The sequence below is a fragment of the Cibotium barometz genome, chromosome 50 (assembly GCF_041138505.1).
Source record: "Cibotium barometz isolate CiBa-2024 chromosome 50, ASM4113850v1, whole genome shotgun sequence".
Taxonomy (NCBI): domain Eukaryota; kingdom Viridiplantae; phylum Streptophyta; class Polypodiopsida; order Cyatheales; family Cibotiaceae; genus Cibotium; species Cibotium barometz.
The window spans coordinates 668876-694617 of record NC_141095.1 but is presented as its reverse complement, the minus strand read 5'-3'; the positions used below and the strand labels follow the sequence as shown (position 1 = coordinate 694617).

Sequence of the window (25742 nt, the reverse complement as noted above, 5' to 3'; positions counted from 1 at the left end):
AACCTGTCAATGCCTGACTCCCTGCAAAATGTGCAAACACTGCACCAAAAGCACACACAGTGCTCACAGTTGTTCTCCCAAGCTTTATCTCCCACTACGGAAGCAAGAATGCAACTTTTCTCCCACTGTTTGTGATGAAATCACCAAAATCTGGTTGCTGCAGATTTTGGACAGCACCTTAAATGTGCTCTGTTGCCCTTCCAAAGTACTGTACAGCAGTACCAAGTGCTCACCAATGATGTACCGAACCTGTACCGGCAAGTACAGCAGCTAAAATTGAACCTTTTTCTTACTCAAATCAGTGTACAGCCATGCCAAAACTTGCACAAAGCTGTGCCAAATCTGTACCAGCAGGTACAGTAGCAATAAATGCTCTTCTGGCTGTCCAAATGAGTGAAAATCAGACTTTTACAGTCCCGAACACTGCATACAACAGTCCCGAACAGAAATTGGGCAAAAGCCCCTTGACTGCAAGCTGATTTCTGAGGATTCAAGGCATAAATGTCTTGCCTGTTGTTTTGCCAAGCTCAACAAGCATAAAATCTTGAAAAGCCCCTTGAATTCAGATCAATTGCTAATCATACATGGTACATTGACGTACATGAAGGCATCCAAAGTCTTCACGATGCTTCCCCCTGGCATATATACATCCAAATAATGAAAGCCCCTTGATTTACAGGCACATTGAGTGCTTGTAAGGCATCAACACATTATCCACAGCATCAACTGCGAGTGCCTGCATGCAAATCAACCCAATCGGCACAAAAGCCCCTTGATTTGCACTGCAATTTGCTGCAATTTTGCCCGAATGTGCGATTTTTCACATCATACAGCATGTATGCCTGCTTAATTGCACAATTACATCAAAAGCCCCAAATTTTGACATCCAATTTCCTGCAAATTGATCCTGATTGTGACCAATGTCACCCAATTTTGCCAATTTTGCTCAAAATTGAGCAATTCGGCACTTGTACCTGCTCAATTGATGATTGTACTTGCTCAATTGCAAATCCCAAAAAAAAATTGAAGCAGAATACCTTGTAATTTCTGATTTTTTTTTCTTTGTTGCAGAAGGGTTGATGAATTTGGTGCTGATGCTTATGCAGTTGCTGCGCCGTCTGTACCATGCTGCTCGTCCAGCCCCGTACTAAACATGCTGTATACCAGCTCGCCCAGCTTCGTACAGTACTCTGCTGAGTACTGTAGCCGTACAGTCATCCATACGGAGAAGTGTCAAAGAAATTGATGCCGTTGCGAGCTGCTTCGTGGACAGAAGCTATTGCGTCTTCCTCCTTCACTTTCCCGAAAACGTTACCAAGGGGGGAGGCACCAAAGCCAAGCTTGCTGACAAGTAGCCCCGTGCGGCCAAGCTCGCTGAAACCCTGTTTGTGCGCGCTGGCCTTCGCCTAGTGGCTAACGCTCGCCAGCCGATTAGCGATCAAACGCCTTGGCTTACGTGTCCGCCTGGCTCGCCTTACACCACTGTTTGTGCGCGCTAGCCTCCGCCTAGTGGCTAACGCTCGCCAGCCGATTAGCGATCAAACGCCTTGGCTTACGTGTCCGCCTGGCTCGCCTTCGCGCTACCAGCCATCCTATGCTGTCGACCGACGGCGCCTTGGCTTACGTGTCCGCCTGGCTCGCCTTCGCGCTACCAGCCATCTTATGATGTCGACTGAGGTGCGCCTGTTGTTGGTGCGCTGAAGTGCGCCTGCTGATTAGCGCTGACACGCCTTTCCCCACTATAGCGCTACAAGCTTCGCTGCTCGAGCTTACCTTCATGATTACATGCCTGCGTAGCCTTCGCTTGTAATGGGAGCCTACAAATACAGCATATAGAGCCGTCAATTTTGCTGCCCTGCACTGGAGGTGTGTGAAGCGAAGGCTACAGAGATGAAATAAGTGGCACTTGCTGCTAGCTCTGATACCAGTTGAATGGGAGTTAGAATTAGGGTTAGAGTACATGTGGGAGACATACACAGAGAAACAAGCGAGAGAGAGAGAGAGAGAGAGTTGTGGGGATAAGTCAACTCATGATGATATGAGTGTGTGACTCCCCTATCACACATGTATATTGCACTAGTACACATAGTGCACTTAGTACATTAATGTACTAAGTGTACTATGTACTATAACTTATGGGCTTGTACACACTATAAGGGTGGACATAACGCCTTTACCCCAACAGGGTGTCAACAAAGCAGTCAGCATAATCACTTAAGAAATTGATCTTATCTTGATCTATGGAAGTCACAGAATCATGTTCAACATTATCACATACAAAGACCAAGTAAGAACAAGCTGATTTCTTTATTGCCTTGGAAATAGAAATATGGCTTGCAACTAGTATGGTACTCCCAATGGTACCCGCATCTATACAAATTTCCCTACCCCTATGAATAAATTTTACTTTCTTCTCCTTATGCAAAATCTTGGGATCCAAACAATAATGCCAAGGCATCCCAGGTATCACATCACATCCCATAAGCGGTGCTACCTGGAAGTCTTTATGATCCAAATAACCCTGAATCTGAATACAAAGCTTCCCTATGATGGGAGTGACTTTAACTTCTTTGCCCTCAAAGGCGGCATCTGCATGAAAATCCATGCCCAACTCTTCGGGCTTTAACCCAAGTGCAGTAGCCATCTGAATAAATATAATGTTATCTGTAGAGGCATTATCAAAAAGGAACAAGGTTGTTTGATCCTTCAACTTGCCCCAAGCCTTGCATAAAATTATGCTCTTAGGTTCATGTGCAGTATTACCTCGTAAATCGGGTATGACATTCACACTTGGTTTTGCATCCTGCACATTATTCTTTTTGACATTCTGAGGGCATTGAGATTTCATGTGATCCTTTCGGCCACATAAGAAGCATTTCCCCTCTTTCATGCATTCGAAAGTATGTTGTCTAGGCCGGCTTGAGTCCTCGCCAACTGCCAACAATAAGGTGTATGGTCCGGTAGGGATTGCCCAGTCTATAGAGACTGGAAGGCCGAATTCCAGATCATCGGCATAATAAAGTAAAGGAATAAGAGAGCCTGGATTTGGCTATGGATAATTTTGAACATTGTATCTATTTCTTTTATTAAATCCTTTGTTTGTAAGCATTGTTGTATCATTGTTAAAGGCTGTTTAAACGAACAATGTGTAAGGATATTAATTAAAGAACTTGTCTATATATGTCACATAGCATAGTAGGACTAATTAGAAAACAGAATTGATACGTGAGTTGGGTGGAAAGTGGAAGGATGGAACGCCCTAACGGCACTATCCTATGGACGGGTGGACCCGATTAGTCAGATTGCTTTCCAACATATTGATTGGAAGTTCTACGTTAGGTATGTAGGTTCTTGAGCCACTCTACTCTAGAGGACTAGGCCAGCGGTTGTGTCTTCCATAGATGAGCAAAAAAGCGTTGTTTCTAGGAATCAGAATAGAAGTTGCCCGAATTAAGGTCAGTCACTCTATGAATGATCTGATTTTTAAAGTCATTTAGAAAACCATGCTCCCCCTGTGGGATAGAACTAGGTCTTACCTACAAATCGTATCCTTGTATCTTTACATGGTCAAGATGTAGACGAGTAGGAATTTTTTCTCTAGTTAGACTTAGTATACTATCTTATGGTTTCCCCTATTCAAGAGGGGGGGAACCTTACACCAGAGGTGCCCTACACATGGACCAGTAATTGGGATGGGCATGATAGTTACAAAGATGTTTTTGGACCTGTAAAGTGCTGGCCGACCTAAAAATGACAAGCAATCAGCCAACTATGAACCCTATATGTAGGAGCTCCCCGCCCTCACTCAAGCCTCTCTCATGTGTTGGCAAGAACCCCCGTATAGAGGCAACCTAATGCAGCTCTAAGCATGAACGCAAGCATCTCGAGAAAGAAAGAAAGAAAGTTATACTATACGTCTTCAAAAGACCATAAGGTCTATGAGACATAAGGGGTTACAAAGATTATGTGTTACAAAAAGACTAGTAAAAACAAACGAAAAAGATAAAATAATGCTGCCTAGCTAAAGCCCCAAGGCTTTGGCCCTCAGGGCATGTGTACATCATGTAGCTGATGTGTCCATGCCATCCACATCTACATCTATGAGGTGAGACATCCATCGCTGGGGGAGGGGGGGGGGGGCTAATACCGCTCAAGTATGCACCGGATCTGGAGCTGCTGTGTCAAGAGCACAAGCAAGCTATGAAATCAACAAGACATCTTTTGTATGCACAGTAGGTTAGCATCATGCATGAACCGGATCTAAGTCTAGATCCGAAAACCATTGTACATATTCAAGAATATACAGTAGATTAGGGTTACATCTCTTGTATTTTGTGTATTTGCTAGTACAATAGATTTAGGGTTGATCTCTCTTGCTTAACGTTAATGAGGATCATGTTGGCACAATGCATATGATAATGGTGCCCACAAGGATACCCACAGTCATCTCTATCGTGATTCGCAAGCCCACTCATCGAGGTAGAATGGGTCAAGGTGGGCCAGTTCGTGTCCTAGTCGCCACAATCAAATGTGGAGAAGTGGAGGCTTTGAGAAGTAGACGAACTTTGGGAAGTGCAGAGAGGAGGCTACCTCCTGGTGATCCTCAGGTGACTCAATCAGGCACCTCCCCCCCCTCCCCTTCTTGCTGCACCTAGAGCCAGAGATGTGTACGGTCTCTCTTCTTGTGGTGATCCTGCATATTAAGGAGACCAATTCAATCACGTTGAAGAAACCCCTTACAAAATGATCAGACATTCAGCAGAACAAGCAACTCCAAGTCGTCATCGGCATATCAAACGTAACAGATCCTAATGAAGTCTGGGTCATGGTCCAGTCGAGGCGCCGAGGGCCGGAGGACGATGTCCTAACCATGAGACGAAAGGGACTTGGCTTTATCATTCCATAACCGAAACTTTGAAAACCTGCTCTAGACAGTAGATACTAACGTCTGTAGGACCGAACCTAGGCTGCCGAAGGCAAGATAAACTAGGTTGTAACAAAGGAAGAAAATGGAATAAATGAGATATCAGATGCGATGATTGTGTTACCATCCTCTCAAACCAAAATGTGGTCTATGGGACCTGTTGGGAATAAACGATAGCATACAAAAAGTGCACATGGCATGCAGTATGCACAAGCCAGCTGCATGTGCAAGGGTGCAGGACGGCGCAGGACCACCCATGCCCTTGCTTGTGCCTGTGCAATCTTGGGAGCTTCACTACAATCTTGACTTGCAAATGGGTTTTACATAGCTATGCAAAAAACCATAAGTCTTGAAATTCTCTCGACAAGTTAGATCAATGTCTAATCTAGATTGTTTACAGGTAATACGTGGTGCAAACCTGACTCCATGTAGCATTGCTCTAGTTCATCATATTCTCGTAAAGCATCTTCTTGTAGCTGTGCCATCTGAAACATAAATGCTAAACTTTCCTGCAATTTTAATGCCAGTCAATAATCAAGATCACAAATTACTATTAAAAATTTATTTTGAATAATTTTGTTATGTATTACCTTAAGAATAAAAAAGTTGCAAAAACTCCAAGCTTGAGAATAGCGATTTTCAGACAGATTACGGACTTCCTCCTCGTAGAATTGGGCACGCCTATCTAATGTGACCCGAATACACTCTACTATTTTGCTTTCAACATCTTCCCAGAAAGCTGCATCTGCTACATGCATGTCCAATTTACAACACCTAATAAAGAAAAAGATTAATCAGTCTTTCTTTCTTTTAGGGAGAAAGAAATCAGCTTCTGGGGAAAATTTCAGTAAATGCACACCCAAGTAAAAGTGATGATGCATGTATATCAAATAGATACCTTTCACTTTCAAAATCCGGCAGATAGAGCATCCAAGATGAGCCACATGCATATGTACATGTGCACATTCATGTTTGCACAGATACATAGATCCATCCATCCATCCATATATGCATACATACATCATAGTTGCATGAAACGACTACTGCCTATGCAACAAACACTGCCTTAAACTAGGAAACATAAATGGCCAAGAAATGGCAAGTCTTTGACATTACATAATATACATGAAAGATAAAATTATAAAATCAAATAGAAATAGAGAAAAACCGTGAAGTGGATCATAATTTGGAGGAGATGGCAAGGAAATCTAGTAAATCCCAAAATTTAGTAAGGAAAAAAATTGCAAGGGAAATCTTGAGAGGACACTATGAATGGGAAACAGAAATGGTAACAGAAACTCCAGAGAAATTGCAGTTTTTGCATTTTTGGCTAGGAAATAGCCGTTTCATGATACATACATGAATGGGAAACAGAAATGGTAACAGCAACTCCAGAGAAATTGCAGTTTTTGCATTTTTGGCTAGGAAATAGCCGTTTCGTGATGCATACATACATACATAGATTGAGTGTGTCTGTGCATGCATGCATGTGAGCATGCATGTGTGCATATACACATACATACATACATACACAAAGGGATGGATGTGCATGGGTGCGTGTGTGTGTGTGTGTGAGTGTGATTATGTGTTGATACCAAATCAAGAATCAACTTTCTCTTTAAGAAACTGCCAAAAGGGAAATTCTGCGGAAGTGGTAGAGATCATCAAGTGGCAAAACACAACATTTGTACGGGACTATCCTAGTTTGTTGCACCATAGGATAATGGACACAAGATGCATGAAGTCACAAATATAATAACTCCAATATTCACAAAATGGGTATCACTTTATCAACTTCATGTATGCATAGCATTGCCACGTAAGATACAAAACAAGAAACTTAAACAGAGTCGTTTACCTCTCACGTTTTTTGTTGCTGAAATCCACCTCAAGTTTGTTATAGATCCTTTTAGTTAGCTTCCCTGCTTGATCATTTGCTAGTTGTGCCTTGGAAACAAAGACAATAAACCATTCTCGCTCCTCATTTTGAGTTATCAACTTCAAACGTGGCTTCAAAATTGTCTTGTACTCATCAAGGTCCTGATCCCAAAAAATCCCAAGCATTTAAATGTTAATGGCTTGTTCTCAACGTTCCCATAAATCACAGATACTTTCCAAAAACCCACAAAAAATCCCTTGTAATTGAAGTCTTCGAAGACATTTTGAAAAACTGATAAAAGGTCAAAAACCCACAAAAAATCCCCCTATAATTTAGGTCTTCAAAGACATCCTATGAAACCGGCCTTCAAATACTTGACGGGCAATGAGAAACAAACACTCCCACACAAAACACTTCAACACCTTTGAGGACCTGGAAAAGGAAAACAAACAGGGGGAGCTAGAGTGCTCCTGCAAATAGTACACGGACACCGATTGGCCCCAAAACGCAGTGGCGCCCCTTGCGATATTTCTTTAATTGATTATAAGAGAGCTTTGATTACAATAAGGCTGGAAACTCAGTCGTCAGAGTAGAACCCTTGAAGCCTCCAAAGATCCTGCATCATGGCTTCTTGTCCACTCGGCATCCACAAACAAGTCCAGCCATTGTTCACATCGAAAGACTCTCTCACATGAGTCCTGTATACAGAAGCTTTCCTCCTCGATCAGGGCTGCCACCACTACCCATAGTCTCACCCTATGAGCAGCACACATCCCGATACTTCCAGTGCTCCTATCTCACAGCATAGACTCTAATTTGTTTCCAAAAGAGAACTCTCGTTAGCACAGCATATCATAGAGAAGGCACACCTGTACAACACCTCCCTACTTTCCAAAGGTCTTCTCCAACTCTACCATGGATCCCTCAAACCCTTTCCCAAACAGCAGTAAGGCTGTACCAAACCACATGTCCTTCCCTATAGCCATAGCTTGCATGTAACTAATCTCCTTGAGAAACCTACAACCTGTTCACATGAATCCAAAGACATGTTTCCACATGAAGCCAAAGACATGTATCCCATAAACCATAGGCCTGTTTCCTGTCTCTTCTTAAGATACATCCCTGCTGTACACGCAGCCAAGTGTCCATGCATACAGCTGTAAACACAGTCCACAAGTTCGTCCAAAACAGCCCCGAAGCTTTCCCTGTTCCTGCCCTCCAAGCCGCCAAACCCTTCCTCTCACAAAGGGCCAGAGGAGAACCTCCGAGACAGAGGAGAGAAAACGCTGCCAGTCGAACATTGATGTTGCAGCGAACGCGTACGTGTGTTCGGGGAAGCAAAACTCTAAGGATCAGACTCCTAGTCGTGAGATAGGAAGAGAGATGAGTTTTCAGCCTGTCTTCTCCTGTGCCACCTTCCATGGCAGAGAGAGAATAGTCTTGCGCTTCCTAGAGTCCGCCTCTTTTCAAGAGAGAGAGGGCGAGAGAAGATGTGAAAGAGAGAAGGCTGCACCCTGTTTCCAACACCACCTGCAGTCCTCCAACGCCGGTTCAGTCCTCTCCTGCAGCCCAATTTGCACCTACGCAGCATACAGCCCTGCAACCGCCTTCCCTCCCAAAAAGCAAGCCTGTCCAAGATATTCTGTTGCGCCTGCGTATGTTCCAGCGCAGCCCTGTGTGCCTGCAGATCAGCCCTCCTGTGCGCGCCTTGCTTTTCACCAAGAGAGAAAGGATACGCCCTGCACTGTAGCTCTGTGTGTCGCCTATGCTCCCTGGCGACCAGCCATCCAAGAAGAAGTGCCCCCACGTCGGCTCTTCCACCCTCCTCCTTTTCAACAATACGAAGGCGTCTAGAAAAAACAGCCCGCTTTTCTCCTAAAAAGCAAAAACAATAGAGAGAGGCATGTCCACCCTCCAAAAGAGTTGAAGTCTCTCAAATTTTCTTTTTGAACCATTAAAGGTTATAAAACCTTATAAATTAAAATTTCTTTGTCCCAAAGGTTATAAAACCTTTAAACTTTAATTCTCTTTGTCCCCTTCACACTTGGGGTTGTCCACACATGGGTTTTCCTTTTCAACTCCAAACTGATGCCATTCACACTGTCCACCATGTCCCCGTGCCCACCTGCATACTATCCAGAGAAAAACACAAGGTCGTAACATACCCCCTCTTGAAAAATAGCAAGTGTCCTCAATTGCACTCAATGGCACAGTAAGGCATCTTATGAGCAAAGACTCCCCATATGACAAAAGCAATGGCCCTCAAGTGCATCTGGGTGATGAAAGAAAAATCATCCTCCACAATAAGGTCACACCGTCACGTCAAAGTGACGAACAACTCTTGCTTGTTCCTTCAGAACCTGGAGCAAAAGTCTAAAACCAAGTGGAAACACGTAACCTATGTTAGCCAAAAACAAAACCATGTATCATTCTACATATGACACACATATGCATTCGCAAACAATATGCTCCTCAAGATGCTCTACCTACTCTAAAGTAACAGTCTTAGGGCTACTCACAAGCCTTACGCCCATGGGCATCCCGCAGGACCCACGACTAAAAGAAAAACGTGAGCATATGAAAGCACTCCATGCATCCAAACAATACATCTACTAAGTACTTCCCACATATGTCTCATGGCCATCCCGCAGGAGTCACACCTAGTGGTGCATCCATGAATATAATAAAGTACTTGATGTATCATACCAATATACATGCATCACACGACACAATCCAGAGTATTACCCAATGTATTCTCAATGGTACCAGGATCCAATGGCACCACAATACAATAATACCTCAAAAAGTGTATGCATACATGCAGAAATAGAGTCCGATCTATATATCCATGAACCAAACCAACTCTAGCACTGCTCGCAAGACTTATGCCCTTCATAGAGTCTCGAAGTGTTAGCTCAGGTTGCTGCAGACTTTGAGCTCAACCAAACCATGCCATTCCAAAGGAGACCAACTCCACAAATAGCATCATCTCAAAATCCAATTGACCAATCCTGTGGTCAAGAACAGCCAGAACCATATGACAAAGATCAATGTCCCAATCTTCCTCAGACATACCTTAGTTCCAAAGGCAAAAACCATCTCTGTTAACCATAAGTGCAGACAGATTTTTCCATAGTTGCAGTTATAGTTCAAGGAGCCATGATTATTTCTTTACAATAAGGCTGGAAACTCAGCCGTCAAAGTAGAACCCCTTATGCCTGCAAAGATCCTGCATCATGGCTCCTTGTCTACTCGGCATCCACAAACAAATCCAGCCATTGTTCACATCAAAAGACTCTCTCACATGAGTCTTGCATGCAGAAGCTTTCCTCCTCGATCAGGACTGCCACAACTACCCAAAGTCTCTCACCCTATGAGCAGCACACATCCCGATACTTCCAGTGCTCCTGCCTCACAGCAAAGACTCTGATCTGTTTCCAAAAGAGATCTCCCGTTAGCACAGCATATCATAGAGAAGGCACACCTGTACAACACCTCCCTGCTTTCCAAAGGTCTTCTCCAACTCTACCATGGATCCCTCAAACCCTTTCCCAAACAGCAATAGGGTTGCACCAAACCACATGTCCTTCCCTATAGCCACGGCTTGCATGTAACTAGTCTCCTTGAGAAACCTACAACCTGTTCACATGAATCCAAAGACATGTTTCCACATGAAGCCAAAGACATGTATCCCATAAACCATAGGCCTGTCTCCCGTCTCTTCTTAAGATACATCCCTGCTGTACACGCAGCCAAGTGTCCATGCATACAGCTGTAAACACAGTCCACAAGTTCGTCCAAAACAGCCCCGAAGCTTTCCATGTTCTTGCCCTCCAAGCCGCCAAACCCTTCCTCTCACAAAGGGCCAGAGGAGAACCTCCGAGACAACGATGAGCCAGCAAGAAGAGGAGAGAAAACGCTACCAGTCGAAACACTGATGTCACCGCGAACGCGTACGTGTGTTTGGGGAAGCAAAACTCCAAGGATCATACTCCCAGTCGTGAGATAGGAAGAGAGATGAGTTTTCAGCCTGTCTTCTCCTGTGCCACCTTCCATGGCAGAGAGAGAATAGTCTTGCACTTCCTAGAGTCCACCTCTTTTCAAGAGAGAGAGGGCGAGAGAGAAGATGTGAAAGAGAGGAGGCTGCATGTCACCAATTGGCCGACGATTTGGTCCTTCTCCAGTTTTTGTGTCTCGTTCACTTGAGGCCAGGCCAGTGTCTCATGTGAAGAGGCCAGTATTTTGCTGACATGGACGGGAGCCAGACTGGTGCCACCCGTGTGTTAGCAGGATGGTGTCGTATGGAGGGGAGCCAGACTAGTGCCACCTGTGTATAACCTGGACTGTGTTCGATCCATGGGATTGTCACGCCATGGAAGAACCAGTATTCGTGCCGTGTCTTACCTATGGGACTGTCACTCCATAGGAAGACCAGGTTTTTATGTTTTACGTCGTGCCATTTTTGTGCCGACAAATATTTTGTACTTGTTCCATGAACGGGAGATATGTCCATGATACTATTTGCACATGCACTCATGTTCTGCATGTTTGAAACTGTTTTCGCATGACTTGTATTTTTGTGTTTGCCTACTTGACGTGTCACTTACTGAGCGGGGACGCCTGCCAATGAGTCGTGAAGTCTGCTCTGTCTTCTGACGAGTTTTGGTGCATGTGAACAGGTGGTAAGTATATTGCACATGTTGTTTTAATATTTCATATTCTAACCCTTTGGTTTATAAGGTTTTAAATTCACACTCACTTAAAAGTGGGCACCCACTAAGGGGCCAAGGTGGGGAGCCACACTTTAGTTGTGTGTGTGGGAGGGGTGGGTGCATGGTCACCTACCCACACCCCCAAAGAGCTGGCCGCCCACATGCAAGCGTGGGGAGCCAGCCAGCACTATTTGTTTACTCTTCCTTCAACCTTAATAAAAAAAAGCTCTACCATCGCCCTTGGGGAGGCGATTGGTGCGCCTCCATCACCCTTGGTTGTGTTGCGCTTCATCTCTTGCTGACGGCTGAGCAAATTCAAAGGCTGCTTTTCCTCTTCCGGTTGCATCCAGGCGACTACAGCTACACCACAGGCGGCTGTTTCTTCAGCCTTGAAAACGGCTGTTTCACGCTGGTCCAACAGGCTGCGCCTGTTTGCTACAGGCGCTTACACCACCTGCTCTCCTGCAGGTGGTTGTACTGGTTTTGGCGGCTGCACCAATTCTCTTACAAGGTGACTGTTTACTTGCTGCAGGCGGCCAAAACACACAGCATCCAAGCGGCTGTTTCTCTCAGGCTGCGCCCACTTCACCTTTAACAACTTACGGCTGCACACAACCAGGCGGCTGAGGCCTATAGACGTGGCTGAACTTTCTGCACTATTGGTTGCTGCGCAGCATACTTCAGCAGCCAGCTGCGTAACCATCACCAGCAGGTTGTACTGATTCTCCAACAGCGTGCACCCTCACCTGTATAGGCGACCTTGCTCCTGCAGCCAAGTGGTTACGCCTCTCACAGAAAGCTGCCTTCCTCATCCCATACAGACTGCTGTGCCCCGGTGTTTTTCTCAAGTAACTGCACACATGGGTATTGGACTTCCTTCTGCCATCCACAAGTAAGTGAATTTTCAGATTTAAATAAAGTACTTTGTGTTAAATCTGATAAGGGATTCATCCCCCACGGTAACACCCGTTCGGTGCCGGGTAGTCCAAGCTCTATTGGAGAACCTCGGTCCAAAGGTGCTGAGATCAGGAGAGCCAGGCGTTAGTACGAGAGCGCCTGTTTGTGCGTGGTCTCGGAACACCAGTGAGGCGCTCTCCGCGGAGTCCAGTGAAAGCACAGACCGTAGAGACTGGACCACGCTAGTGGTCGTTCTGCTTCGAGCATCTACTTCGAACGTCGACTTCGAATCTATTTGTTTGGTACTGTATTCATATGTACATGGACATCATCTGGTTCTTGGAACCCATGGAGCATTGTATTTGTTAAATACTCCCAATAAATATATCATATATTGAGGGGGGGGGTCGGCCCGTTCCGGCCCCAGTGCTGGTGTCCATCTTTCCATTTCATTTCATTTCAATTTCAAGTTGAATTAAGTTGTCCATTTCAAATTGTGGTTTTAAAGTTGTGCTATTACGCGTGTGGGTGTCCAACGGAGTCTTCCCACTTGACGGGATCGGTTTCACTACACCTTGTTTCCAACGCCACCTGCAGTCCTGCAACGCCGGTTCAGTCCCCTCCTGCAGCCCAATTTGCACCTACGCAGCATACAGCCCTGCAACCGCCTTCCCTCCCAAAAAGCAAGCCTGTCCAAGATATTCTGTTGCGCCTGTGTATGTTCCAGCGCAGCCCTGTGTGCCTGCAGTTCAACCCTCCTGTGCCCGCCTTGCTTTTCACCAAGAGAGAAAGGAATCATTCATGACGAAAATAACGCACAACATAGAAGATGTGCAGAAAAAAAAAGAGAAAGAAAGATATATTAAGCGTCTACTAAAGACCCAATGGGCCTATGAGACCAAAGTGATACAATAATGGCCATGGCATATATCATCATGGAAAAGGACACAGTATTGGGTCCCAAATACCTCTTTAGGGCCCCTACCACACGAATGGTGTATTTGCTTTATTAGAATGCCATAAATCTGAAAATAAAGACTAGTTCTTGACCTGCACTCTTCACCTTGGCTGGAGCACTTCCCCTTGGCTGTCCTGGCCCTTGGAGAACACCTGCCCTTTGTGAATTATGAGATAAAGGGACTGTTTTCTGCCTTGGGTATTTATACCCCTAGAATATGCTAGTCAGCTGGCCCAAAGAGGGGTCGGCCTGTTCTGATTCTCCCACGACCTGTTTTAAATGCAATAAATGCCTTTTAAAACCAACATTTCACACTGGCCATTGTCTGGCCCACCTTGCGCATCATTCTGGCTGCTGGGCAGCCTTGCGCAGAATTCTGGGCAGCCCCCTGGCCCTGGCCGACGGTGCTGGGCAGCACCTAGGCCTAGCCGCTTGGCTGGGCTGGCCCATAGGGCCCCGTCGGCTGCCTGGTCAGGCCCCTTGCGCTGGCTGACAACCTGCCCAGCCCTTCAATGGGCTGGTGGGCAAGGCTTGGGGCCTTCCTGGCCCCTCTTGGGTAGCCTAAGCATAACCAATGCCCACATCAAGAGCATAATACTCTCTTCTAGGGTAGCCCTATGGGCAGGACCCCATCTACACGCAATCCTACATGCTTCTACAGACGCCTAGTGTCCGGTCACAAACCCAACACACGGATCATCTAACATCATTCCAGAGGGAGACTCATAGTACGGACTAGCACTGCTTCGTGTGCAAGACAATGCAAACCTGACCTTGTATGCATAGAGTGGAACCCTGGCTGACCCATCCCGGACTAGGCTCACATGGGACTAGTTTCCACTCCAAGTCCTGCATCTTCTTGTTCAAATATGTCTACGTGGCGTCCAAGTGTAACACGCGGAAGCTCTAGGAGTCTTCTTTCAGCCCTAAACACCACTGAGAACAGGCTGATGCATAAACGCAGACAGAAGGGAGAGTAGAGAGAGATAGAAAGTGTAATATGCGGAAGCTTCGGAGAAGGATCGGTACTTCAAAACTCAGAAATCAGCACTCTTTTCGCGACGGAATTAACGCACAAACTGAAAGACGATGTGCAGAAAAATAGAGAGAGAAGGGGGAGATGGAGAGGACACAGTATTGGGTCCCAATTACCCTCTGTAGGGCCCCCACCACGGATGGTGTATTTGCTTTATTAGAATGATGTAAATCTGAAAAACAAATACAAAGTACTTGACCTTTTCTTGGCTGGAAAACCTGCCCTTGACCTTCAGTCCTTCACCCCTTTGCTTTAGCAATGTTCTTGGCTGTCCTTGCCCTTGTTTGCTTGGAGCACTTGGTGAATTATGAGATGGATTCATGGATTATGGGCTGGAGTATTTATACTCCACATAGCATCCAGTCGGCCAGTTAATAAAAGCTCCACGACTGGGTATTTTCCAATAAAGTGTTTTCACACTACTGGCTGCTGGGCAATCAGCGCATGGGTGTGGGACTGCTCCCTACACCTGGCCGACTAGCTGGGTAGGGTATTAGACCTGTCGGCTGCCTGTCCAGCAGCTTGAAAGCTGGCCGACAGCCCCTTCCAGCCCATGCCATGGCTGGTGGGCACAGCCTGGGCCCTCCTAGCCCCTTGGGGGTGGTTCTACACCTCCCCCATGCCCACACTACAAGTGCAAGTGCAAAATCTTCTCACTGGGGTAGCCCTATGGGCTGGCCCCATCTCTACATGCAAACCTACATGCCTACAGAGGCCTGGCATCCAGTTGCAAACCAGATACACAGAACATCTGACATCATTCCAGAGGGAGACTCACAGCGCGGACTGGCACTGCTTCATGTGCAGGACAGTGCACACCTGACCTTGGACTCATGTGCACGACAATGCACACCTGACCTCGGACGACTGAGATGGATCCCTGGCTGACTCGTCCCGGACTGGGCTCACATGGGACCAGTTCACCATCCCAGGTCCTGCACCTTCTGTACAGAAATGTCTACGTGGCATCCAAGTGCAGGATGCACGTGACAGAAAGAGAGAGATGCTGGAAATTCAGTATATTCATATGGTACAAAAAGGTACCCTAATCTACAGCCATAGGCTGCCTTCATGAAAAAGGTGTAAATCACCAAAACAGTCCTAGAATCTGGACCCATTCCATGAGGGAATGAATGACTATCACAATGAGCACCTACACCTATTTATAGGCTTCTTGAACAAATAAAACGTTGGCCGGCTGCTGGTCGGCCAGCCGACTGGGCATCATCCATATATCTTGAAGCGCTTGCAGCCGACCCTAATGTGTGCAGCCGACAACATCCCTGGTACAGCCAACAGAGCCTCCCATCTTTTCCATGCCCTACTCCAAGTCCAACACTGGCCCAAAACTGTAGCATGCTCCTAAACTTTGGTCTTTTTCAAGCTGCCCCTGCTGGACTAGCTGAGGAACTTGTCCATGGGCACACATGCACATGACATCCCCCTCTGCTAAACTTGATGATGGGATTCCAACTTTTTCCTTGGATGAGTGTCATCATCCCATTCTGATCCGAGAGTCCCTCTGTCATCCATCCATCCCTGGCAACCCTTTTCTCTGAAAACCCGACCTGGTCTCCAAAACCACTCTAACTCTGAATAAGATCTCTGCATCTGTTCCCTCCAGTCCCCAATCCGTTCCTACCCTGACTTTGAACACTATCTTGGTCTTCATTCCTGAGAAATGAGTCTGGCATTCTCACATCACCCCTTGGAGAATAATCCTCCCTTGGGACTGTTGCCCGAAAACCTATCTGGCTCACAGGATTGCCATCCCCTCTGGCTTTATGGAACACCACCAACAAACCTCCGGGGAGCTCTTCCCGTTTTTGTGTTCCTTGCCTTGGGCTTCGTATCCTTGTACTTTCCTGTACCTTGGACCTTTACACCATCATATGGGACTGAATCAATGTTTAGCTTTGCTGAGCTTGATGCTCTGATACCAATGTAACACGCGGAAGCTCTGGGAGTGTTCTTTCAGCCCTAAACACCACTAAGAACAAGCTGATGAAAAAACGCAGACAAAAGGGAGAGTAGAGAGAGAGAGAGAGAGAGAGAGAGAGAGAGAGAGAGAGAGAGAGATGCTGGAAATTCAGTATATTCATATGGTACAAAAAAGTACCCTAATCTACAGCCATAGGCTGCCTTCATGAAAAAGGTGTAAATCACCAAAACAGTCCTAGAATCTAGACCCATTCCATGAGGGAATGAATGATTATCACAATGAGCACCTACACCTATTTATAGGCTTCTTGAACAAATAAAACGCTGGCCGACAGCTGGTCGGCCAGCCGACTGGGCATCATCCATATATCCTGAAGCGCTTGCAGCCGACCCTGATGTGTGCAGCCGACGGAGCCTCCCATCTTTTCCATGCCCTGCTCCAAGTCCAACACTGGCCCAAAACTGTAGCATCCTCCTAAACTTTGGTCTTTTTCTGGCTGCCCGTGCTGGACTAGCTGAGGAACTTGTCCATGGGCACACATGCACATGACATTGAGCCATGCTTGAAGCGGTGCAAAAGAGTCTGTTTTGGAACCATCACTTCAGCTTCATCAACTATGTCTGGTTCCCCTCTCACATGCACTCTGCGCACTGTAGTGCATGGTGACAAGATGGCTCATCATCATCAGTGCAACATTGTACATTATTAGTACACTTTAGGATGATAATTGTCATACGCCGTGACCCCATTGTAATCCTCAGTCCAGGATAAGTTAGGCACAAGCTACGTAGGTCATTCCTCAGCCTTAGACAGTCAGTCAGTCAATCCAAGTCCCTTAACCCACTTGAAGAGATGCATTCATGCATGTAGAGTTAGTAGAAGCCTTAAGGTTTGCATCAGCTCATGGTTGCATTTTGCATATCATTCATCCCATAGGCACATAAGACCACATAGACCATGGCAGAAGCATTAGAATATTACTCAATATTATTCCAATATTTTTCCCATAATTTATAGCATTTAATTGGCATTTTTACCTTATTTATCCATTTATACAGAACATGATGCAGTCGGCCAGCTCTGTAGCCAACCGAGAAGGCAGTGTGAGAATTTGTGTGACAGGATCCTTAATTACGAATACTTCCGCTGCATGTTACATTGGTATCAGATTCAGCTTGTCCACACACCGCATCCTAGCGTGAGAGCATCCTTGGATGGTCAAATTGATTTCCGGCACGACCACCGACTTCAGCATCATGTCTACAAAGGAGAGTACCCATCAGCCGGAAGAAGTCTCCTCCAAAGGAGACCTTGCTCTTCTGACTACCGCAGACACCATAGCTCTACTTAGAGCTTAGAACCAACTGCTCATGGAGCGTCTCCAACTCTTGGAAGCATCAGTAGCACAACCTTCTCCAACTCCAGCAACCCCCGACTACATCTCCCTCTTCTTTCAGATGGAACAACAAAGAAGAGAAGACGAGGTTCGACGAAGAGAAGAAAAAGCAAAAGCTGAAGTAAGAAAGCAACAAGAAAAAGCAGATAGACGGGACTACGAGGAAGCCCAACGCAAGATCGAAGAAGACCGGCGTCAAGGTGGACTCGCCACTCGGGAGTACCAACGAGAGCTCGATCGAGAACGTATGTTACTCGAGCACCAAAGGAAAAAGGAGGCCATGCATATTAGATATCAGGATCTCTCTTCAATTTCCCCAGCCTTAGGTGCCACCAGCCAGCAGCCCGCGACATTGACTACACTCATTCGAAGTCAACCAAATTTTAGTAAGCATGATGGTAACTGTGATCATTTTGCAGTTAATCAGTTCATTCATCAATTTATTGCTCATTTTCCATTAGCTAGGATTACAGATCCTCAAGACAGAGTCCACGTAACGGCTCCCCACCTTAAGGGTGAGGCAATCACTTGGTGGCAGCATTGGTCTAGTCTTCATACAAACCAGACCACGGGTGTCACAGCTTTTAGCTGGGATACATTTGTGCATGACCTAAAGACCAGATTTCTCCCGCCCCAGTATATGACCAGCCTGGCAGATGAGTTTTATGGACTCAAACAGAACAGGTCACCAATGCTTCAGTTTTTCGAAAAGGTTATAACTTTAGCACAACAGTTAGGGTTATCTGAGCAGGCCAAGATGGATCAATTCATTCGTGGATTAGATCCCAACATCCGGTTCACAGTTCGCAACTTTGAACCCAGTACATATGACCGAGCTTTGAATCTTGCTCAAAATGAAGAAATGAAGATGAACAAAGGCAAGCCCAAGCAGTCGTTCACAGTCCAGTACCAAACCCCAGCAGCAACAATCTGCTACACAGCCAGGGAAAGGTAATGCATCTTCTGAAGATGCTAAGAAGGACGGCAATAATAGCTCTAGTTCAAGAGGTAAGAAGGATAAGGAATCCAAGCCTAAGAAAACCCCTAAGGAAAAGGCTAAAGCGAGCATCACTGGAGGCTATCTTCCTCCAGAGGAGCAAAGGAAATACTAGTCAGAAAACAGATGCTTTTTCTGTCATACCATAGGACATGGTAAGAAGGATTGCCACTATTGGCAAGCGGAGCAAGCCTCCAAAGCTCCTTCTGCCACAATTGCCACAGCATCTCCAGCTCTTCCAGCCCCTGAGACCGCCCAAGAGATCCGTTCTTTCGTAGGTCTTTGTCAAGCCTTCAGTACCCATGTTCACCAGTTTTCCAACCTTGCAGCACCTTTCACCGACTTGCTCGTAGACAAAAAGTCTCAGTCTCACAGGCAAGGCGCTTGATGCATTCCGTGCACTCCAGAAAGCTGCCTCAGAAGCGCCTGTTTTGAAGTTAGCATCTTGGGATAAACCTCATTCTTGCATATCTGCAAGGTTTATCATTGGCTGTTGCAACAATCTCTTATGCTTGTAAGGACCTACGGGCTTCCCTCGTGCTCATTTTCAGCAATAATCAACTGTTCACAGCCTTCTACAGTTTGTGCTTTTGCCTACAACCTGTGTTTGCTCTTTCTTTCATCTAAAGCATATGTTGCCACCACATATGCCTTCTAAGAGACTGTTCCCACATAGAAGACTTATACATACTAGCGATTGTTCACACAAATTGGAACCGCTTTATTCAAAGCCAACATACAGTGCTAATTTACACACCCACCTAGCCCTTGTTTATTCCCACATTAATCACTATTAATATTTAAAAAGTATAGTGTGTGTGTGTGATTTCTATCTGTGTGCCATTGTGTCTCCTACAACTCTTAACAGCATCTCGGGGTCGCTCTAACATGATCTAGGCTATCATTGTCTTATATGAGTCACTTTATTGGCATGGTGAGATGATCGGGAGGGCTATCTGAGGAGGTCTCTGGCACCATCAAAGTGAAACAAGGATGCCCACTATCTCCGACCCTCTTTGGACTTTACATACATGAGATCTCAAACTTCATTGACAGAACCGGAGGCGGAGGAGCTTTTCTAGGAGGTATTCTTGTTTCCATCCTTTTATATGCTAATGATATTGTACTCATTGGAGATTCTGAGGAGGGGCTACAAAAGCACATGATACTTTACAGGATTTTTGCACACAAAGGGGCTCTCAATCAACCTTGGGAAAACCAAAGTTATGGTATTCCACACCTCCTACTCAGTTGCAGGCTGTTCAGAGATCGCTTAAATGGGTAGCAAGGTTGAGGTGGTGCACTCATGTCTATCTCGGATCTACTTTCACTAGTCCATGCTTCTCTATGAGACAAGCAGCACGGGATAGACTCACTAGAGGATATGCAGCTCTAGCCTTATTGGAGAGGGGCGCATTTTCAAGAGCCGAGGATGAAAGGTTGGCTTTTTGACACCCTAGTCACCCCGGCACTTATGTATGCGGTTCCCTTCTAGGCACCAGATTTATCCCTGGTAGATTGGCAGTGCATAGAGCATCATGATCTTAGCATAGAGCATCCTCAAAACATACGGGGAATGAGGAAAAATGAGAAAACACCTATACAGAGTGGGCACTATTAGAAGTCATCATTTTTTCCCCATTTTTCGATGGTGTGGGAGGCTGCCTTGTGCTGGCACGACTACTTCATCCTCTTTAAGGACAAACCAGTAGTAAGGGAGTTGGACATGCCAACAAGGCAGACCAAGATCTTTTGTTGGTTAATTGCATCTGTTGTTATCTCATACTTTATTACCATTGCAAAAAGATCTAGAAAAACTGTAACCTTATATTGCAAAAACACTTGAGTGCAAAGTCAGAGCAGCAAGTACCTCACAGGTTACGAGAACCACAATGGCATACGGTTCATGAAACCAGAATGGAGTTTGCTCTTGTGGAATTCGGCTACGCAGACGCGAATCAGTTGTAAGGATGTACTCCACTGGGAGTTTGTCCAAGATAATAGGATTGCGAGCCTTGCTATTAAGGCATGCTTTTCTGAAGGGGACACGGGCCTCAAAGCCTTCTTTCACAATCGGCCACAGATCATTGACATCCTCAACTGCAAACCAACATGAAACATTAACAATTTCAGATGGCGCCAGAAATAAGAGCTCTCAAAAAGCCACCACGGACATCTCAAAACCCACTATCATCCTGAGCTTTGAAGAGTGTAATTTATGTGTTGCTTGCTCAAAATGGCATCCATGAAAACTATGTAAATAAATAACTACTATGCTGCCAAAAAAAGGGTCCAGCCGCAGCAGAGGCAGAGGCAGCGGCAGAGAGCGTGAAATTACTCAAGCTTATGATCTCAAGTGTACTCCAAAACATCCTACGGCAGAGTCATAAGAAAACGAAGAGATCGGACGGTCCAAAACAGAATCCTTCATAGCTTAGAATCCTTGAATTCGCAGAGCTAGTCATAGCCCTGGGATTGATGATTGATCAAATCAAATGGATGAGAGAATGCAAGGACTTACTGGCCACGACCAGGCGTTCGGATGAGCTTTTCATAGATTGGAGGTGCGTCAGCAATGCAGCCATGGGGGCCAAAAGGGGAGAGGGGTGGGATCAGCCAGGGTACATCTTCATGCTTTGCGATCGCCACGAGGCTTCTTCTTCCTCGTCCTCTTGCTGCTGCAGCAGCACCAGCAGGTGATAATTTTGATCGCACCAGAAAGAAAGCAAGGGCTACAAAGTCTGTAGCAGAAGATCTCTCATCAGAGACCTAAGATAGCTACAGGGGAGTGAGAGAGACCTGTTTTTTGGCAGCAAGGGTAGAGGATGGAGAAGTTATGTGTTATTAAGCTTTTCACGAGCTTTGGATGCATGACATAGCATCGTTGTTTTCTCCTTAGTTTAGATATCCTAATGTCCTTTATGCTTAAACCCTTCTTCCTTGTTAGTGGGAAGCTGGATTACTCCATCGGCTCACAACGAACCTCGTCGACTAGCCCACGGGCGCGTAGTCTAGTGGTAGAACGGTCGGGTCCCATTATAAGGGCCTAGGTTCAATGCCATTAAACCCTTCCTTCTTCATTAAGGTTTGATTCCACCTTAGGTTAAATGATTATCACGCCAACTCAAGGTACCATTCCAACAATTCCTCCACTAAGAGTGATCTTTCTTTAAGTCCAAGCAGTCCCTTTGTACTCTAACTAGGGCTAGGTCCACAAGTTTCCAACATGAACCTTGTGCACAACACATGGAGAGTGTTGTGTCGTTGCATAGAGCAACAAAACATGGTGGGGCTACTCAATGGATGTTATGTTGCCTCTCCCAAGTCAAAACTTGTGAACTACTCCTAACTTCAAATTCATCACAAAAATCCTAGCAACACCCAACTTTGAAGAAGCCAACTACTCGAGGATCCTTCTTAGACTCTCCTACCAAATATGTGGTGTATTGAAAGGACTAGGACATTGAAAGGAGATGCCTTTTGTCCATGCAATGATCCTCTAAAGTTCTGATCTTAAAAAAATAATCTTGAAGGTTATAAAGTACCTACTCCCATCTAAGGTTCTTGATTATTTTTGAAAGGTTTAGTCCTTAGCTACTATGGATGCTTGTAGATTGAGTAGTCACATCTTTGTCCATCGTGCTCTCTAAGGTTTATCTATTTTTCAAGAGGAGAATCTTTGAGGAGTTAAAATACTTGCTCCTATTTATGCATTGCCAATTTTATTAAGCTACCAAAGGTTAGTTCTTATCTTGACCACTTGGTTTAATTATTCATAGGTTTTATATAGTTTCTAGTTCTTTGTCCCGTCATACTAAAGAAAAGAATCTTCAATTCTATTCCTGGAGATTCTTGGTTTTTCTTTTTCGTGTATTCATGAGTGGAGAGCTACAAGTGAGAGTGGAGAGCTATAGGTGAGAGTGGGGAGGAGCGATAACTGAGAGTGGGGAGGAGGGTTTGCATGGTATAAACCACCCTTAAGATTCGTTGGTTTTCTTTTTGGTTTGTTCATAAGTGGAGAGCTACGAGTGGGAGTGGGGAGAAGGGTTCCCATGGTGTATTTCCATGGTATATACCCATCCTGTTATCTTAGAGACCACTGAGCTGCAAGTCAGGACTTGTTGATGAGGGATAATCTAGCATTTGAATTGTTTGTACACACATATGTCAATTAGTGAACTTCTTACTTCTCTCAACAATTGGAGTACCATTAGTATCAAAACCAAGCAATCGTATTGATCACATAAGAGTATCAAAACCAAGCAATCGTATTGATCACATAAGAGTATAAACTTTGTGGCTGAAAAAAAAAACATCAATTTAATCCATCAATTATATGATCCTCTAGATGAATAATTATTAACTTTTCCATAGTGTTGATTGTGGTATTTAGTTATATGATTCTCTAGAGGTTTAAATAATCAGCTTCTCCATGGTGTTGATTGTTGTGTGTTCTTTATTGTTGTTTACTCGTGTTTATTCATAACATTCATCGGAGGGTGTTTTCAAGGTTATAAACTCCATGACTGTAAATTACTTCTATAAGAATATGATTTGTTGTTTATATGATCCTTTTTAAATTTTAAAATTATTATCTTTTGTGTGGTAATGACTGTGGTATTCACTCATTGATGGTAATGACTATGGTATTCTTTTTTGTGTGGTAATGACAGTGGTATTCAATCATTCGTGTGGTGGTATTCAATCATTAGTGTGTCTTCTTTGTTGTGTTGTCAAGTGTTAGTTGAGGGTTTGCATGGACTTTGGATTCATAACTTTCATCCAAGTGCTTCTTTTAAGCTATTACAAAACAAGGATCGTACTAACTAGCTTGGGGGTCTACATGGACTTTGGGTTTTAAAATTTCATTCAAGGTTTTTCTTTAGGCATTTGCCATAGGTGGGGGTTTCTTAGAGTATGGATTGGTCAATATGGATACCATATCAAATTTAATAAAATAACATTCTAATGTTTAACAATCTCTCAAAGCTCAACTAAAAGAAGCCAAAAAGGTTATTCCAACAAACAAGAGTGGCATTGCTGCCAGGTGGTCTACAGCAGCATGTACATGCACTCGATGATTTCTGCACACAGAGGGGTCTTACTGTGAACCTTGGGAAAACCAAGGTTATGGTCTTTCATACATCGAGACAGGGCAGGAGTGAGCTGACATTCACTCTCGCAGGATGCCAGGTGGAGGTGGTGACATCATACATGTACCTAGGGGTTACCTTCTCTACAGAGCCACACGCTTCACCATGGGTTGAGCAGCCAGAGCTAGATTGACACGGGGATATGCAGCATTGGCTATGGTAGAGAGATAGTGCCACCAGGCGCATTTTCACAAGCCCCGGGACGAAGGGGTGTCTATTTGACACATTAGTCACACCGGCATTGATGTATGGAGCAGCGGTATGGGCGCCAGGCCTTTTTACCCATTGGTGGACACAGATATAGAGACCACAGGCCCTCGTGATGGCACGCATGATATGCAGCAAACCGTCAGTACCTCATGACATTATCCGAGCAGAGTTTGTTGTGCCTCCTATGATGGTAGAGGCCATATTTCAGACTATATGCCTGCTAGACAGATTCAGAGAGATGCCACAGGATAGATTATCATACAAAGCTTTTGAGGCATCTAGACAGCTGGCTAAGGCAGGAGACAGAGGATCATGGTATGCACAGGTCACACATTGGTTCTCACACCATGGTCTAGACATGGATCATCTACCACCATTCCAGTATGACAGGGATGCACCACATATCCGTCTCTCTCATAGTGAGAGGAACAGAGTATTGAGACAGGATCTATGGCAGCTCTATACACGAGAGACATGGATATCGCCTACACAGCCTCTTCCACCGAAGATGCTATACTACAGAGATCACTTCATGAGTATCACTGATGATGGATTTATAGAGAGGCCTAGATACATGGAGGGCTTTTTACCACACGGCTCCCGAGTGGCTATTGGTCAGCTTAGAGTTTCATCACACCGATTGGAGATTGAGACTGGCAGAGTAGCACGGATCCCCTGACGAGAGGAGAGGGTATGCAGATAGCATCTTGACAACAATTGCCTTTTGAGAACTTGGATCGTAAAACTTGTAACCCTTTGAGTTTTCAGAATAACCAATAAAAATAACCTTCAAACCTAAAGATTCTAGCTTGTTTCGTGTCTCTTTTGGGACATGAATATAAGAAATACACCCAAAGACTTTGAAATGTGTAACACAATGAGTTTGGTCTGTCCAAGCTGTGATTGGAATCTTACTAGAAGGTGCAGTAGTTGGAAGATGATTTTGAACAAAAACGGCTGTCAATACTGCTTCTGCCCAAAAAGAGCAAGATAATCCAGAATGAATAAGCATGCATCTGCTGTCAATACTACTTCTGCCCAAAAAGAGCAAGATAATCCAGAATTAATAAGCATGCATCTGATTGCATTCAAAATTGCACGATTCTTTCGCTCTGCAACTCCATTATGTTGGGGAGAATATGGAATGGTATACTCATGGTGGATGCCGTGGTTGATGCAATGATATCACTTTGAAGAATTTTGACTCTTTGACCAGTGTGATTCTCCACAGATATTTGGTACCTCTTAAGTATGGTACAGGATGGAGCTAGCTAGGTTGCATATCATGATTGTATGGTACAGGATGGAGCTAGCTAGGTTGCATATCATGATTGTATACTCCATGCATATAGCTTTGCATTCTCCTAGTAGTAGAGCTCCACCCCCTTCACCACTCATTGTACTTATTACACACCCAGATTCAGCTTTTTAGTTCAGTACTTTTTCATTTTGTTGGGATGACAGAGGATACCCCATATAGGTACTCCGATTTGTCTCATAGGCCGAGTTCGGTCTTTTGGAAGACGTTAATAAAATCTTTCTTTCTTTCTTTCTTTCTGTCGCCTCCCTCTCTCGCCTACTGCCCCGCTTTTGCCGACGCTCTCTTTGTGATTCCGCCTCGCTGATTTGCTTCACTGC

The 25742-nt window shown here is 45.0% G+C and overlaps 1 protein-coding gene across 6 annotated transcripts in view; it reads right to left on the bottom strand.

Annotated features, from left to right (window-relative positions):
* CLUB (TRAPP II complex TRAPPC10/CLUB) overlaps positions 1 to 21820 on the bottom strand; it is a 100167-nt gene extending 78347 nt beyond the window's left edge. For all 6 annotated transcript variants that reach the window (XM_086786761.1, XM_086786763.1, XM_086786765.1 and 3 more), the window contains exons 1-5: positions 21263 to 21820; positions 20612 to 20841; positions 6783 to 6964; positions 5515 to 5698; positions 5343 to 5433 (exon numbers count right to left, since the gene is read on the bottom strand). In XM_086786761.1, coding sequence (XP_086642887.1) covers positions 5343 to 5433; positions 5515 to 5698; positions 6783 to 6964; positions 20612 to 20841; positions 21263 to 21326 — 751 coding nt within the window. In that variant the 5' untranslated portion in view covers positions 21327 to 21820. The remainder of the gene's footprint in view (positions 1 to 5342; positions 5434 to 5514; positions 5699 to 6782; positions 6965 to 20611; positions 20842 to 21262) is intronic.
* Between the last annotated feature and the right edge of the window lie 3922 nt (positions 21821 to 25742).